This window comes from Colias croceus, chromosome 27 (genome assembly GCF_905220415.1).
Source record: "Colias croceus chromosome 27, ilColCroc2.1".
NCBI classification, from domain to species: Eukaryota; Metazoa; Arthropoda; class Insecta; order Lepidoptera; family Pieridae; genus Colias; species Colias croceus.
The window spans coordinates 1686992-1702862 of NC_059563.1; the positions used below are offsets into that span (position 1 = coordinate 1686992).

The 15871-nt window shown below is 34.0% G+C and overlaps 1 protein-coding gene across 2 annotated transcripts in view; it reads right to left on the bottom strand.

The window, feature by feature from the left end:
• Positions 1-15871, bottom strand: part of LOC123703890 (uncharacterized protein PF11_0213) — an 82031-nt gene that overhangs the window by 48518 nt on the left and 17642 nt on the right. For both annotated transcript variants that reach the window (XM_045652075.1, XM_045652077.1), the window contains one exon: positions 361-538. In XM_045652075.1, coding sequence (XP_045508031.1) covers positions 361-437 — 77 coding nt within the window. In that variant the 5' untranslated portion in view covers positions 438-538. The remainder of the gene's footprint in view (positions 1-360; positions 539-15871) is intronic.

The following is a 15871-nucleotide window of genomic DNA, read 5'->3' on the forward strand; positions in this document are numbered from 1 at the left end:
CTTCAAAAAGGCTGGACCGATTCTCATGAAATTTTGTGTGCATATCGGGTAGGTCTGAGAATTGGCTTACATCCATTTTTCATACCCCTAAGTGATGAAAAGTAAGGTAGAACAACGTTTGCCGGGACAGCTAGTAATTTTATAAAATATAACGTATGATTATGATTATTCAATTACCGTTAAATCCGATTACGGCTATTAAACTAGAACACTTAACAACATAAATCAACATGTCACAGTTACGAGCAATTATAAATAAAACATTGACCGGCTTAATACCATTCCTTAATCATTCATCTATACATATGGTCACGCGATAAAAAAATTCAATGTCATTAACGTCAAGGCAACAATACTGACCTCAAAGCGCTTCCTTGCTCCCGTACATCGACACCATTTATCGGGTCATCCCCCCGCGTCTGTAGTCCTGACATCATTCACCAATCAGCGCGCGGCACGCGGCGCTCGACCAATCGCAGCCGCGCTACGTCATGACGTCACGGCATCCACCAATAGCGCGGCGCACAGGATCATCGTTCTGGAACGAATGCAAATTTGAATTTCGAACACGTTTGCTAATCGAATACGGAAAGGAAATGCGAGTTATTCGTGACTAAAACCCGACCGTTACGTAACTGTTAAACAAATAATAAATGGATTAGGTTGCGTTCAACATTTGTATATTTGATCCATATCAAATTACGGCTGTCAAATTTGGCAATGCCTAATTACATGTTAGCTTGACCAAATTAAAAAGGTTGAATTAAAACTGTAACAACTAACAAGGTTAACGTTTGTTGTGATTTTTATTTCATACTATGGTTTTAAATAGACGATGATGTAAAACTCTTTAGTATTATTTTTAGTTATTATCAATAAATTTTATTCTAGTTACAAAACATGATTAATTACAGAAAAAAATATTCACAGGACAGACATTGTACTGCATGCCTTAAATCCTTGAAAAAGAAACGATGCTTTTTCGTGTTATTTGACACGCAGGAATCCGTACCTAGTTGGAAAAGAAACAAGCCTTTTTTATTTATTTTTGTAAGAACACTGAAATGTATAAAAACATCACAAGTGTTAAGACTATGAGATTTTATGTCACGAGTTAAAAAAAAAACGTGAATTATACATTACAAGCATTCTACGCACAGATTCGCCCCATTTATAGGAATCTTAAAAAAATATAGGTATTATACTAAAAACCGTCCTCATGAACCACCATCTTTAAAAAAGAGCGTGTGTGCCGAGCACACGTGTCAGAAGAGAAACTTATTTGGTAAGATTCAAATACACCGAAATCGTCTCCTTACTTGAATCTTGAAATTTTACTGTCAACGCGCCTAAAGAAGTTTCATTTCAAAAATAAGTCGGAATAATTTGACTTGAAAAGATAATTTGCAATGTTATTCCTTTAACCTTTTCATTTATAAATATGTAATATGTGCAAACAAATCATCTTTCTGCACTAATATTCTAAAAATTTTGTTTGTTTGATTGTAATGAATTGTCTCATAAACTACTGGAACGATTTTAAAAATTCTTTCACCATTCGAAAGCTACATTATCCACGAGTAATATAGGCTATATATTATCACGCTAAGACCAGCAGGAGCGGAGCCACGCGGGTGAAACTGCGCGGCACAGCTAGTGTAATATAAATTTATTTCGCCACCTCTCCGAACTAACGAAGGGGCAAAAGTTAGAAATAAATTCCAGTAAATACCAAACTATCAAGTGAGAAAATGATTTTGACCGCACGTCACAACAATTAGGCCAATTGGCTTCAAGTGGTTAATTAAAGACGGTAGACACACGCTTATAAGTGACACAAATATCACGAGAATATAAATAAAACATATACTTAAACAATAACAAGTATAATATACTAATCTATACTAATATTATAAAGCTGAAGAGTTTGTTTGTTTCAACGCGCTAATCTAAGGAACAACTGGTACGATTTGAAAAATTTCGGTGTTAGATGGCCCATATTTATTGAGGAAGGCTATACCTATATCATCAGTCAGAACTAGGGCATGCACCCGGGTTTACCCGGTTCCGAAAAACCCGGGTAAACCCGGGTTTTTTGATGATCTTGAGAACCGGGTCTGAATAGTATGAAACCCGGTTCTCCCGGTTCCGACCAAAATATTAAAATATAAAGTATAATTTATACTTTGCTGCATTATTTTAACTAATTTATTATATCTGGCAACGTCAGACTCACATGCTTCGCGAATTTTCGTGCCACGCTTCAAGCGTGGCTCTGATTGGTTGTCTAACCTTAGATGCTCTAAGTTTCCACGGGTATTTTACCAAAAAAAAAAAAAAAAAATTAGGCTTCGAAAATGACAAAAATTAGGCTACTGAAATATTTTTATTAGATTTGTCGTGAATTTGAAAAGCTGTTGATTTTATTGTTTCATATAATGATCCATGTTTTGTTGAGTCATGTTTTGTTTTTGGTATCAAGCTGAAATTTATATCGAATACTCAAGTCTTCGGTCCCTTGATGCTGTGAAAAGTCAAACTCACAAGCCAACGCATCAAAAGATACAGCCGTAAATGCTGAAAATTTTCACAAATTTCGTCATTCCTAAACCTATAGGGTACTTGATACTTCTCATGAACACAGAGCTTTTAAATTTGGTAAAAGTAACGTCTTATAACACAGATAAAGGAAAATTCTAAAGTTATAACATTGAAAAAATAGGTTTCTTCGGAGCCCTCGGAGCGCGAGTCCGACTCGCGCTTGGCCGGTTTTTTGCTTTAAAGTTTGCAGTTAATGAATAAGGTTTATGTTTATATGTGATATTGTGATAATAAGACTGATAAATCAAGAGAAGTATTGAAATTTTGTTTCTTTATTAATTTAATAAAATACGACACAATCCGCGTAAAATAAAAGGCCCATCAGGTACTTTTACAGTTACTTTTATTTAATTTCGTATATTTTTCCGAGGTGTTATAAAAGAACCGGGTAACCCGGTTCTACCCGGTTCTGAGCTCGATTTGGAACCGGGTTTCAGAAACTTGGAACCGGACTCGGTTCTGCATGCCCTAGTCAGAACCCATCCCAACCCCGGAAAGAAGTCCTATGCAATAGTTCGGGTCGAGAGAGATTATCAGTTCCTTCTTGCCGTTGTCGTTCCATGCTGAAATGCACCTGGATGATGGGGGGTAAAGTTAAAGTGACGGAAGTTAAAGAGACGGCAGTTAAAGTGACGGGAGGTAAAGTGACGGGAGTTAAAGTGACGCGAGATAAAATGGCGGGAGATAAAATGGCGGGAGTTAAAGTTAAAGTGAAAGTTAGTCATTTTCATTTAGGGAATAAATAGGTACTAACTACTAATAGATATTAAAGGGAAACTTTAAATGTAGTTTAAAATAACGAATGACAAAAGTGACGGGAGGTAAAGTGACGGGAAGTAAAGTGACGCGAGTTAAAGTGACGGGAGTTAAAGTGAAAGTTTAAGTCAAAATTATTTATATTTAGGGAATAGATACTTATAGATAATAAAGGGAAACTTAAAATGTAGTTTAAAATAACGAATGACAAAAGTGACGGGAGGTAAAGTGACGCGAGTCAAAGTGACGGGAGGTAAAGTGACGGAAGTTAAAGTGACGCGAGTTAATGTGACGGGAGGTAAAGTGACGCGAGTTAATGTGACGGGAGGTAAAGTGACGCGAGGTAAAGTGACGCGAGTTAAAGTGACGAGAGTTAAAGTGAAAGTTAAAGTCAAAATTATTTCAATTAAGGGAATAATAAGATACTTAAAGATAATAAAGTGAAACTTTAAATATAGTTTAAAATAACGAATGACAAAAGTGACGGGAGATAAAGTGACGCGAGTTAAAGTGGCGGGAGTTAAAGTGACGGGAGGTTAGGTGACGGGATGTAATGTGACGCGAGGTAAAGTGACGCGAGTCAAAGTGACGGGAGGTAAAGTGACGGAAGTTAAAGTGACGCGAGTTAATGTGACGGGAGGTAAAGTGACGGGAGGTAAAGTGACGCGAGTTAATGTGACGGGAGATAAAGTGACGTGAGGTAAAGTGACGCGAGTTAAAGTGACGTGAATTAAAGTGACGCGAGTGAAAGTGACGGGAGGTAAAGTGACGCGAGTTAAAGTGAAGGGAGGTAAAGTGACGGGTAGGGCATGCACAACACAGGATCACAACGCAACACAGGACAGGATCCGAACATGATGTTCTTTCTTCGGTTAAACCCGGGTTTTTTGATGTTCTTGAGAACCGGGTCTGAATAATATGAAACCCGGTTCTCCCGGTTCCGACCAAAATATTAAAATTATATTTTGCTGCATTATTTTAACAAATTTATTCTATCTGGCAACGTCAAACTCACTTGCATCGCGAATTTTCGTGCCACGCCTCAAGCGTGGCTCTGATTGGTTGTCTAACCTTACATGCTATAGGTTTCCTAGTCAGTTGTATTTAATTCATCACGGTAAGACCAACGGGAGGAGCGGCGCTATTCGGATAAATCCGCGGGGCACAGCTAGTGTACCTATATAATTTGCCCACCGGTGCGTAGCCAGATCTCCAGAACAAGTATTAATTGTAAAATAGATACTAAATACCATAAATTACCATCTTAACGCTCGTTTTCACCATAAAGAACCGTTTCTAAACCCATAGTAGTTACCTTTCTAGCTATTAATCTGTACATACCGCAGTATTCATTTACACCTCTATAGTCTTGGCTATAATTGCTTTTTCTTTATGATGTGGCCAGACTATCGACGAATATATTGTTTTTTTTTTTAGCTTCCGAATGTAGTTATTTTTAAACGTTCCATAGTTTGTATTTTATAAATAATCATTAATCATTATTTAGTCATATAGTTACATATTTGTATAATATTATTTACACATATTATGTATTCTACGATATTATCTATCTAAGTAATCTATCTGTAATAGAAATTTTGCTCCTACATAGTAATTAGTACCTACATTAATGGCAGCAAACAGTATGTATTCACATTATAAAGTAATTTACGGTATGAGACGCTTTAAATAACAGTTAGAGTTATAATAAACATAACTGCAGAAATTGAATGCATACAAAACAGAAACAAATAAAAAAACAACCTACATCTCTCAAATAATTGCAGTTACAATACCTCTTTCGATCGCAATCGATCAAATACAAGTTAAAAAACTTATACGAATTGCGAACAGCGAAGCTCCTTCGTCTTCGGACCTCGGCTAACAAATCTCACGCTAATGTGTACATAGCATAACTTATATGTGCTAATACTTAGTATATAATTTGTTTAACTCATTCAACCGCAATATTATGTAACTAGAGGCTTCTGTAACTGAGTACATATTGATTTCTCAACGTAAATATGTTTTAATGCAATAGATAAAAAAACGTAAGATGTCGGAGTTACGTAAAAGTGCAATAGGGTAATCTAGTTTTTATTATACATATTATTTGAAAAATGTTTTGTACTAAGTTAAATACCAGTATATTTACTATCATATTTTACAAAAATTTGTCATATTTTTGAATTTGTCGAATGGCACGAATTTGCCATGAACGGCTAGGTTAGAGTTAGAGAGTTAGAGCATTAGATACTTTTGTCAAAAATTAAAAAAATGAATTGCGCAATAACTTATTACGATTCAAAATAACACTAAACTTCTATAGGCACAAAAACCGCAATATCTTAAAAAATAACATCTTTCAAAAACAAAAACAAAATCACCGCTCTATCTAGTTATGTCGGGGCAACCCGCAGTACATGCATGTGATATCGTATTTGTTAACGCAGCATAACTACGGCCACCCTGCATCGCCTTAATGCATTTTGTATTTCTTAGAACATAGATTGCAGCGTTGCATTTTTGTTTAACGATAAGTTTATAGTTTAAGTTTTCATTCTGGATGTAGAGAGCACATATTAAAGACGTTTAAATTAAATCTTGTCTTTTTAAAAAACGTCCTTCGGTCCGTCGAAATTTGAGTGGCGCAGCCGGTAGGATACTCGATAATATCCTGCTGCCGAGCTAACACTATAGCCTATAAAAGGATCTGTGATAGTGCGGTGCTTGTACGAGTATCCTCGAACCAAATAAATAACTCTCCCGCGACGCGTACGCGTAAAACTCAATCGCTGAAGTGAAACGCGTACTGTGACCTCAAGGACGAGCATCCAGGATCATAAGTGAAGGACATGGGAGCGAGCAGTCTGTGAGTAAACCTCTTCACTCCTGTTTTTCACATTCCCTGTTTTCACGAAATCCCCGACCCAAAATAGTCGGCCTAATCGTTACGATTATTTGATTTTGTTCGTTGCAATTATCGTGATAAGTCGTAATTTTTAGTGTTTAATTTTAAGTGTTAGTTATTAGTAAAAAATAGTGTTATCTTTATTATATTTAGAGTTTTAATCGCTAAAACTAACTAAAAGAACCAAAATGGAAGAGATTAAACTCATACCAAGAGAAATACTATGTATCATCCCCAAATTTGATGGAGATGAAAAACTGTTAAACCTATTTATCAATAAAAGCGAATACATTATAAGATCATTCCAAGATGCGAACAATAACGCACAAAACTTATATGTATATCATGCCATAACGAGTAGGCTTATCGGTAAGGCAGCTTCACTGCTTAGTGATTACCAAAATATAACTTCATGGACTGAATTAAAGGAAATACTTACCCAACATTTCGGAGACCCGCGATCGGAAGAATGTATCGCACTAGAATTAGAAGGGTTAAAAATAAAACAAGGTGAAAGTTACATACAGTTTTGCCACAGAATACAAAATGTTAAAAGCTCCCTATTTTCAAAAGTAAACCGCCTCACGGATGAAGGAGTTAAAGCCGCGAAGATGATCATATACAATAATACTGCGTTAAATGTTTTTCTGTACAACCTCCCGGAGGACATGATCCGGATTGTTAGATTAAGGGGTTCTACAAACTTAGAAAATGCACTTAGCGTAGTTACAGAAGAAGTAAATTTTATACAACAATATAACGCAAAGATTAGTAAGCCAAAACCTATAACTCAAAACACTTTCCAAAATCCATTAAAACCTAATTTTAGTACGATGCCTTTAAATCAAAACTTTAAATACGGCAGTCCTCAACAGCCAATTGGTTATAGACCGAATTTCGCTCAACAACCTCGACCAAATTTAATGCAACCACCTCGACCAAATTTTATTCAACAGTTAAGGCAAACACCACAAGCCCAAGGCTATAAATTTGGCACACAATCTAATAATAACCACCAATTGCGACCTTTTCAAAATTCCGGTTATCAACAAACAGACCAACCTCGTTTTAAATTTGGCATACAACATGCCCAGGCACCGAACCCCGGCTTAAATAGCGATGTATCGATGCGTACGGCACCTATGAGGCAAAACGTAACTCATCATAACCTATATTACTGCGATGAACCAAATTATGAAAATTACGATAACTCACCCTTAAATTATAAAGAAGACGCCGCGAACGAGTTATACGAGTATACCGATCCGGAAGTAACCGATAGCAATTTTAATGACAATAATGAATTTTCCGTTACCGGCCTCCGACGAGACAGTGAAATAATAAATTTAAATTATTGCGACAGCATCTTAAAATTGCCACATATTATGATTCCTGAAATAAAAGCAAAGTTTCTCATTGATACAGGAAGCAGTCGTTCCTTTATAAGTCCGGCTAAAGCAGAAGAATATTTTAGAGATCATAAACAGTATGAAAAATTTACAGTTGTTAGTACCCATGCGCAAAGCACTCATGATGAGGTTATAGTAATCCCGTTATTAAAAACTTTTAGAAGCTCACTTTCCCACAAATTTTATGTATACAATGTAGACAGTAAGTATGATGGATTAATCGGATCTGACTTACTTAAGGAACTAGATGCAAATATCGATATGAAGCACCAAGTTTTAGAAACATTTAACGCCAAAATACCGATTATATATAACCCTCCGTTAAAAATCACCGTAGAGCCTCGATCAGAAACTAAAGTATCAATTCCAACTAATCTTCAGAACGGTGACGCTATATTAGATTTTCAGACTTTTCGTGAAAGCGTTCGTATGCCAGCAGCAATAGTCGACGTGTCAATGAAAGTTAATGTAGATGAAAAGGAGCGAAATCTTCAAAAACACTTAACCGATGTATTAGACGAAGTAGTAAAAGTTAGTAACAATCTGGCTGAAACAATATGTGACCGACCCCTGACACCGATTACAATTTCGTCTGATTCAGACCGAACAGTGCCTATCACTAAAAATAATCGCCCGAAGTCTCCATATTCGATTCCGTCACCTGATCGTAGTATAATTACCGCGGAAAGCAGCAACTTGACCGTGTCTAGCAATAATAGCGAAAATACAGATACGGTTCACTCAGCTCGCGATCTTGATACGGAAGGCATACTGATTCTAGATGAAGCTGTAGATTTTAATAAAATATTAACTCAACAATTTGTAAAAGATCACCACAAACGTACAACATTTTTATACAAATATCTTACAGACAAAATTATTCATAAGACACAGGTTATTAAGGATAAGCATGGCGGTGAAAATGATTTTAACATAGACATAGGAGATTCAGTTTACATTAAAGGAGTTAACACGAGACGTGCTATAGATAAGGCTAGGTATCAGAAAGCGATAGTCACGGGACCAATCGATAAAAATATTGTGCCAGTAACGACGCACAATCGTGAAACTAAAGTTCCCATTAAAAACGTTAAGCGTCCTCCACAAGTTACTAATTTTGGTGATCCACGTGATCCAAAACCAGGGTCTTCAACTGCACCAGATTAAACGGAACCCCGGAATACTACCTCTCCGTGAAGGCTATGCAGTCATCAGCAATGACACATGGAGAGTTATTAAGGTTTTAGATTTAAAGTTAATATATGATGATTTAGAATTTAATATAAATAGTTATCTATCATTTAGAAATCAGGTTCAAAGTTGTATTGATGTAAAAGCGTTAGGTTCCGATTTTATTACAACAGAATTACAAACAGATTATCATATGAATAATTATACTATTGATAAATTTGAACAATTAATTCCGTCTTCTAGATCTAAACGTGGTTTATTAAATCCACTTGGTTCAGTTATAAAAATTATCACCGGTAACCTCGACAACGAAGATGCTATACAATTTGAAAACACTATTGAAAAATTAAAGACTAAACAAGACTCTATAATACATAAGATGACGATCGTTACTGAGATGGTGGGTTCGTTATTAAATGTAGCTGAAATATCTAATAACAATTTCATTGCAATCCAGAATAAGCTAAATGTAATTGATTCGCTTTTAAATGACACAAATTTACATCAAAGGACTAATGAAATTATACATACATATTCTGCATTCTTACATAATTTTATGTCTCTTTACGTTAGATTAAGTGAAATAGAAACTGCTGTAGCTTTTAGTAAAATTAAACTTTTACACCAATCCGTTGTAGATACTAAGGAATTATTACTTTTATTAAAAAACATTGAAACTAGCTCTAAGTTGCCATTTCCAGTAAATTTAGATAATGTTCTTAAAATTGAACAATTAATAGAAGTACAAACTTATGTAAAACAAAGTCAAATAAAATTCGTAATGACTATTCCATTAATTACTGACGACATTTATTCATATTTTAAAATAATACCTTTACCTATATTTAACGAAGAAAAAGGTCAGACTTCCCTTATCCTACCCAAATACCCATATGTCCTTGTGAAGGGGTTGAAAACCATGCCACTTTCACAACCATGCAAAGAAATAGATGAAGACCGGTTCCTATGCCCGGAAATACTGACATCAACATTATATAAAGACGATTGTTTAGCTGATCTTTTGCGGCTATCTACAAATGTTTCCAGTTGTCAGCCGATTCCCATTTCTATAGATGACGTGAAAATCGACAATGTTCTGCCAAATAGATGGATACTATACGTAAATGTGGAAACAGTACTTACCAAGGTCTGTGAAAACGAGGTAACCCAAGAATTCCTTCATGGTACCTATTTATTGACGTTAGACGAGACTGGCTGTTACGTGAAAATCGGAGATATAACGCTAAAGAAATATGAAGTAAATGGAATTGATATTATATACCCAAGTTTACCAAAAATTATATTACCAAATTTGATGAACTTCCCGACCGACAGGAAGCCTGTTAACCTGAAGGGTGCAAATTTAACTGACATAAATATGCTTAGGCATTTAATTGAAAATAGTGAAAATAGTGAAAACCAGTTTAGTAGTACAGTGAATAGTGCCGTCGGAGTGATTAACATTATAACTTTTGTATTAATCGTAATTATAATTGTAATTGTGGTAGTAATTAAGTCTAAATTAAGAAAAATATGTATTCAAGAAAATCCTTCAGATTTTCTTGAAACTGAGGATGGAGGAGTTATGTCGGGGCAACCCGCAGTACATGCATGTGATATCGTATTTGTTAACGCAGCATAACTACGGCCACCCTGCATCGCCTTAATGCATTTTGTATTTCTTAGAACATAGATTGCAGCGTTGCATTTTTGTTTAACGATAAGTTTATAGTTTAAGTTTTCATTCTGGATGTAGAGAGCACATATTAAAGACGTTTAAATTAAATCTTGTCTTTTTAAAAAACGTCCTTCGGTCCGTCGAAATTTGAGTATCTAAACTTCACAAAATCAAAACATAAATAGACCGGTCTAATGCATCTTGATCAACATACATTATACATACACACAAACAAACTATTTGACCATTACTCTGACTCAAATATAAACCAAGGTTGTTCCACTTTGAGATGCAATGTATATATCCCTAATTGATTGTTTAGACGCGCAAATAGTTCAACTGTTCTGTCTAGCGTACATTCTTAGCTCTTTTCCTGGTACAAAAATTTATTTATTTATTTTATTCTTTATTGTACATAATATACCAACATAAATAAGATAAACTATAATTAAATACAATGAAAACACACGGCAAATACGTACTAAAAGGCGGCCTTATTGCTCAAAAGCAATCTCTTCCAGGCAACCCTGATTGGTAAGGAATGTATGCTAGAACGCGACTTGGCGCCAATTCTATAAATAAATTAAGCATTACATACAATATAAATAATAAAAATGGTATATATACAATAATATACATATATATTAATTAATAATATACAATAATATACAAAAATGTGCATTTTATAAACAGACTAGCTGTGCCCTGCGCTTTTACCCGCAGTGCTCCGCTCCTGTTGGTCTTAGCGTGATGATATAATATAACCTATAGCCTTCCTCGATAAATGGGCTATCTAACAACGAAAGAATTTTTCAAATCGGACCAGTAGTTCCTGAGATTAGCGCAAACAAACAAACGCTTTCTCTGTCCGGGTCCCTATGTTCCTATGTATACTGAAATCTTTTAAACTACAGAATGGAATTTGAAGAGGAAGGTTTTAGTATATATGTATAACTTATTAGGTTTTAGACAGAGCGGGCGAAGCCTCGGGCGGAAATCTAGTTTCCTATAATTATAAGGAAAAGAACCGTAAATTTCGAATTACAAACACAGACAGCTAAAAACCCAAACATACCAATAGCAAATAATATTTACCATACACTATGACGTCATAGTTTGCACAACCATTAGCAATTTAAATTCCACCTTTGTACGTGAATTGTCCTCGGGTTCGTTTGTCTGTCACCTCAGTTCGATATAACATGAGTAAGTACAGAAGACATTACTGTTTCAAGGTATAGGATGAAGCGATTTTATCAAATTGTAATTTCACCAAGATTTACAAGTTCAACTATACGACTAGGCAAATAGATTATTTTGTCCATAGTTGATCCTCGAGATAAAATAAAAGCACTCATATAATATATGTATGATCTGATTTCTACATAAATAGCATAATATGTACTAATATCCTACCTACGTGCTATTCCTAACTATTATCTATAGGTATTTATTTTCATCACTTATCACTATCTTTTCAAAATTTTTACGTGATAAAATAACAAACATACACCCATATAATACTTTCAAATGTATGTACGAGAACTAATATCAGGAAAAGTGTTATCGCTAAAGCATGTCCTTTGCACCACACACACACAATCATGTTATGAATTTAAAAGAGTGCGTGTTAACGTCATTTAAAACACAACACTGATTTATTTACCAAAAGCGTTTTAGCCTTAACAATTTGCTTTTCCTTGTATGCGCATTCCATTAGTATAGAATTATTTTTATATAATATTACTAGTTAGTAAAGTATTATCTGTGATAATATATAATACGCATATAATACGTATAATTTGCTTACTTTTTAAGTAGGAAATATTTTAATCCCTAAACAAAGCTATGATAAATCAAGTTTTCGAAAAAAAAAATTATCTAATATGTATGTTTTGAACATTTTAGCTAAGGTTAATATTTATTAAGTACAACAATACATATTTTAGCAATAATGCATAGTGTAGTAGTGATTCTTCATTAAAAATGCAGCACTAATTACGTTTATACTTTGTTATCGAAGTGAATCTCATCGAGATAAACATAAGGCGCTTTACACACGACGAATTTACACGTTTAAAGTTAAACCAGTAGTTGGAAATATGACTATTGATTAATTAATATAATAATATTATATTGACTTATTTTAACAACAATCTATTATTATTACCATATTTATTGCATGCATATAATGCAAACTATTGTCAAACTCAATGTTTTTTTATCAACAATTTTGCTGTTTCAAGTCACACATTTACACCAAAATAAACGCCGCGTTCCGCCCGCCCCACGCACATCAGCCGAACTTAATTAACTCCATACATTCATAGTACAGTCTCAGACACTCGTTTGTGGGTCGAATTACGAAAGCATCTATTACGGTTCATTACCATGCCTTATCTGTGCTGCGAGATGAATTTCATACGCATAGGTGTTGTAAATGTAATATGATCTTCAAATATTAAGTGCTAATTATATTTATCATACGGTATGTACACATATGTGTTGTAACTTGTTATGTGGTCTTGAAATTATAACAGCTAATTACTAATTGTAATTACCATTTTTACTGTAATATGTGTGTGTGTTATATAAATGGCATCTTCAAATATTAACAGACCATTATTTTTTAACATTTTATGCGATGTAGACGGTAGTGTGTCGTCTCGTCGGTAATTTTAAACACTTAACCGCTAATTTTATACTATGTACAATACTTAATAATATGCCTGTTTCACATACCTATTACGTATTTTCCTCATCCCGTACTTAACTTTTAATTTAACCCAGTACTTCTCAGTTCTCTCTCTAACAACGATATAATACAAAATTAAGAAAAAAAACTTTGAAACATCAAAAGGAACATAAAATTTGAACGCACGTGTGCGCCGACGCAGCTTACAAACAACATTACTTGATGAGGTCATGAATCATGATTGACGTATGTAGGTGACGATGATTAGTTATTTTTTATTATGTATATATGATAGTACGATCAAGTTAAGTATAGTTACTAAAAGAAATAACCCACTTTTTAATTTATATTTTAAAGATTTTATTAAAACAGCACATTTACTTAGTTGATATTTAGATAAATCTATACTTATATTATAAAGCTGAAGAGTTTGTTTGTTTGAACGCGCTAATCTCGGGAACTACTGGTCCGATTTGAAAAATTCTTTTGTGTTAGGATAGCCCATTTATCGAGGAAGGCTATAGGCTATATATCATCATGCTAAGGCCAACAGGAGCGGAGCAATGTGGGTGAAACCGCGGGGAACAGCTAGTTTTATATAATTCACTTGAATATTATATTCATCGAGAAATCAACAAAAGTCCCATATTTAAAACCTCGCTCCTATTTATTAGTTACACCTATCTAAATTCTAAAATATTTGAGTAGATAATTCTAATAACAATAACATAAAAAGCTTACAAAGAAATACTTGAAACATTTCTTCGAAAGCCAACTCGATTGATTATAAGCGACTCGTAATGGCTGCGTAGGGTAAATCGTCTTATGGTGGACTCAGGACTACATCTATAAGAAAATCAATACAAGTAAATATTTAAAAAAAACAATGCGCATCGAGAATTTTATATGAATGAATAGGCTATAGTATGAATGCGTCTGCTTTTCTTATTGTTTAGATATAGATAATCATAAACAAAAAATAAATAATGGAGATGTAATAAATAATAATATCTAGAATAAAGAGAATTCCAAATCAATATAAATAATTATGGGCTTAAATCCAAGATCTTCAAATATAATAATGTTTGCGTTTTTTCAAAATACGCAATCATTAATTGATAAATTAGCTTGGCATTTACATTACAAATACGTAAATGTCATTGACATGATTTCAATAAATCTAACTAGATTTAATTTATTCATTCTCTATTTTCTAGTTATTTTAAGCCGTTCTGTAAATATTTATTCTCTTGCAAACACGCATCGCTTTTCACAATGGTCAGCGTTGGCCCAACAAATGATCGTCGATGTTTGCCGCAATTACAGCGATTATAAATAAACACCTAAAATTACATATAGTCCTTCTATACTATCGTGATTGCCTCTACTCGCCCTACACTGCCTATTGTGAAGAGGACCCAAACAAGGACCTTTACCCTACACTCAAATGAATCGTACTAAGCCAAATAGTATCACATTTAACTAATAGGCCGCTCACACATGACCTTTACACCCGGGTTTGTCCGCTAACGAGTAATCTGATTATAGACATCGTTTAACGGTTAATAAATGGAAAAATGTTTTGTTTTAATTATATAGAGTAAGTAAATAATTTATAGGTTTTTGATACTTTCTAAATATATGCATTGCATCAAATTAATCATTTAAAAAACTAGGCAGAAGGTCGATTATGGGCTTTGCTCTAAGATTATGGGTGTGTGATCATTAAAATACATGAAAATCCATTTACAAGGCAAAAATTTTACTGCAATAACTATACTTTGAACTTAAACTATATACTAAAACTTACTTTGTTTGTCTTTGACCTCAATCAATAAATAAATAACAATGAAAAGAATAATTCAAATCGCACTATGGTTCCTGAGATAAGCACATTCAAGCAAAGAAACAAACTCTTCAGCTTTATAATATTATCTATAGTTCCTAGAGAAACGAGAAGACGACCATTTAATATTTTTAATCAATCATAATTATATGCTAAACGTAATATTTTACAGTATAATTATATGTATATATATGTTACCGGAAATGTATGAAATCAAGGAATTGTATACAATTCCTAGGAAATGTGTACAATTCCGATACCATTTAGGAAATGTATAAAATATTGTTTAAAAAACTATTTAATGCATGCATATCCTAGGAAATGTATAATCTTCCTAGGAATTGTATACAATTCCTATATCGTATTAGGAAATGTGTAAAGTAAATGCTTTCTGTGATAAAACACGTTGTTATTTTTTTATTATTATAGCTCTTATTGATACAATCGGGTAACAGTCATACCGTAAAATTGTAAAAATATTATGTTCATATTATTATCTTCGATCGTTCGATCTTCGTCGACGGAGCCCCGCTTCGCGGGGCTCCTATTTCTGTGTAGTTTTTTTTTTAACAAACCTAACCTAACCTAACGGCTAACCTAACCTAACTTTGAGGGCGAATATCGCGGCTATTTTTGATTTTAGAGAAAAGTTGTTCCTATAAAACATGCTTATATAAGCGTAATCTTTACGATAAAACAATAATAAATAGGTGTTATATTGACACCAACTCCATCAAAATTTTTTTAAGTCCTGCGCCCCCTTTGCTTTAGTCCAACCGAAATT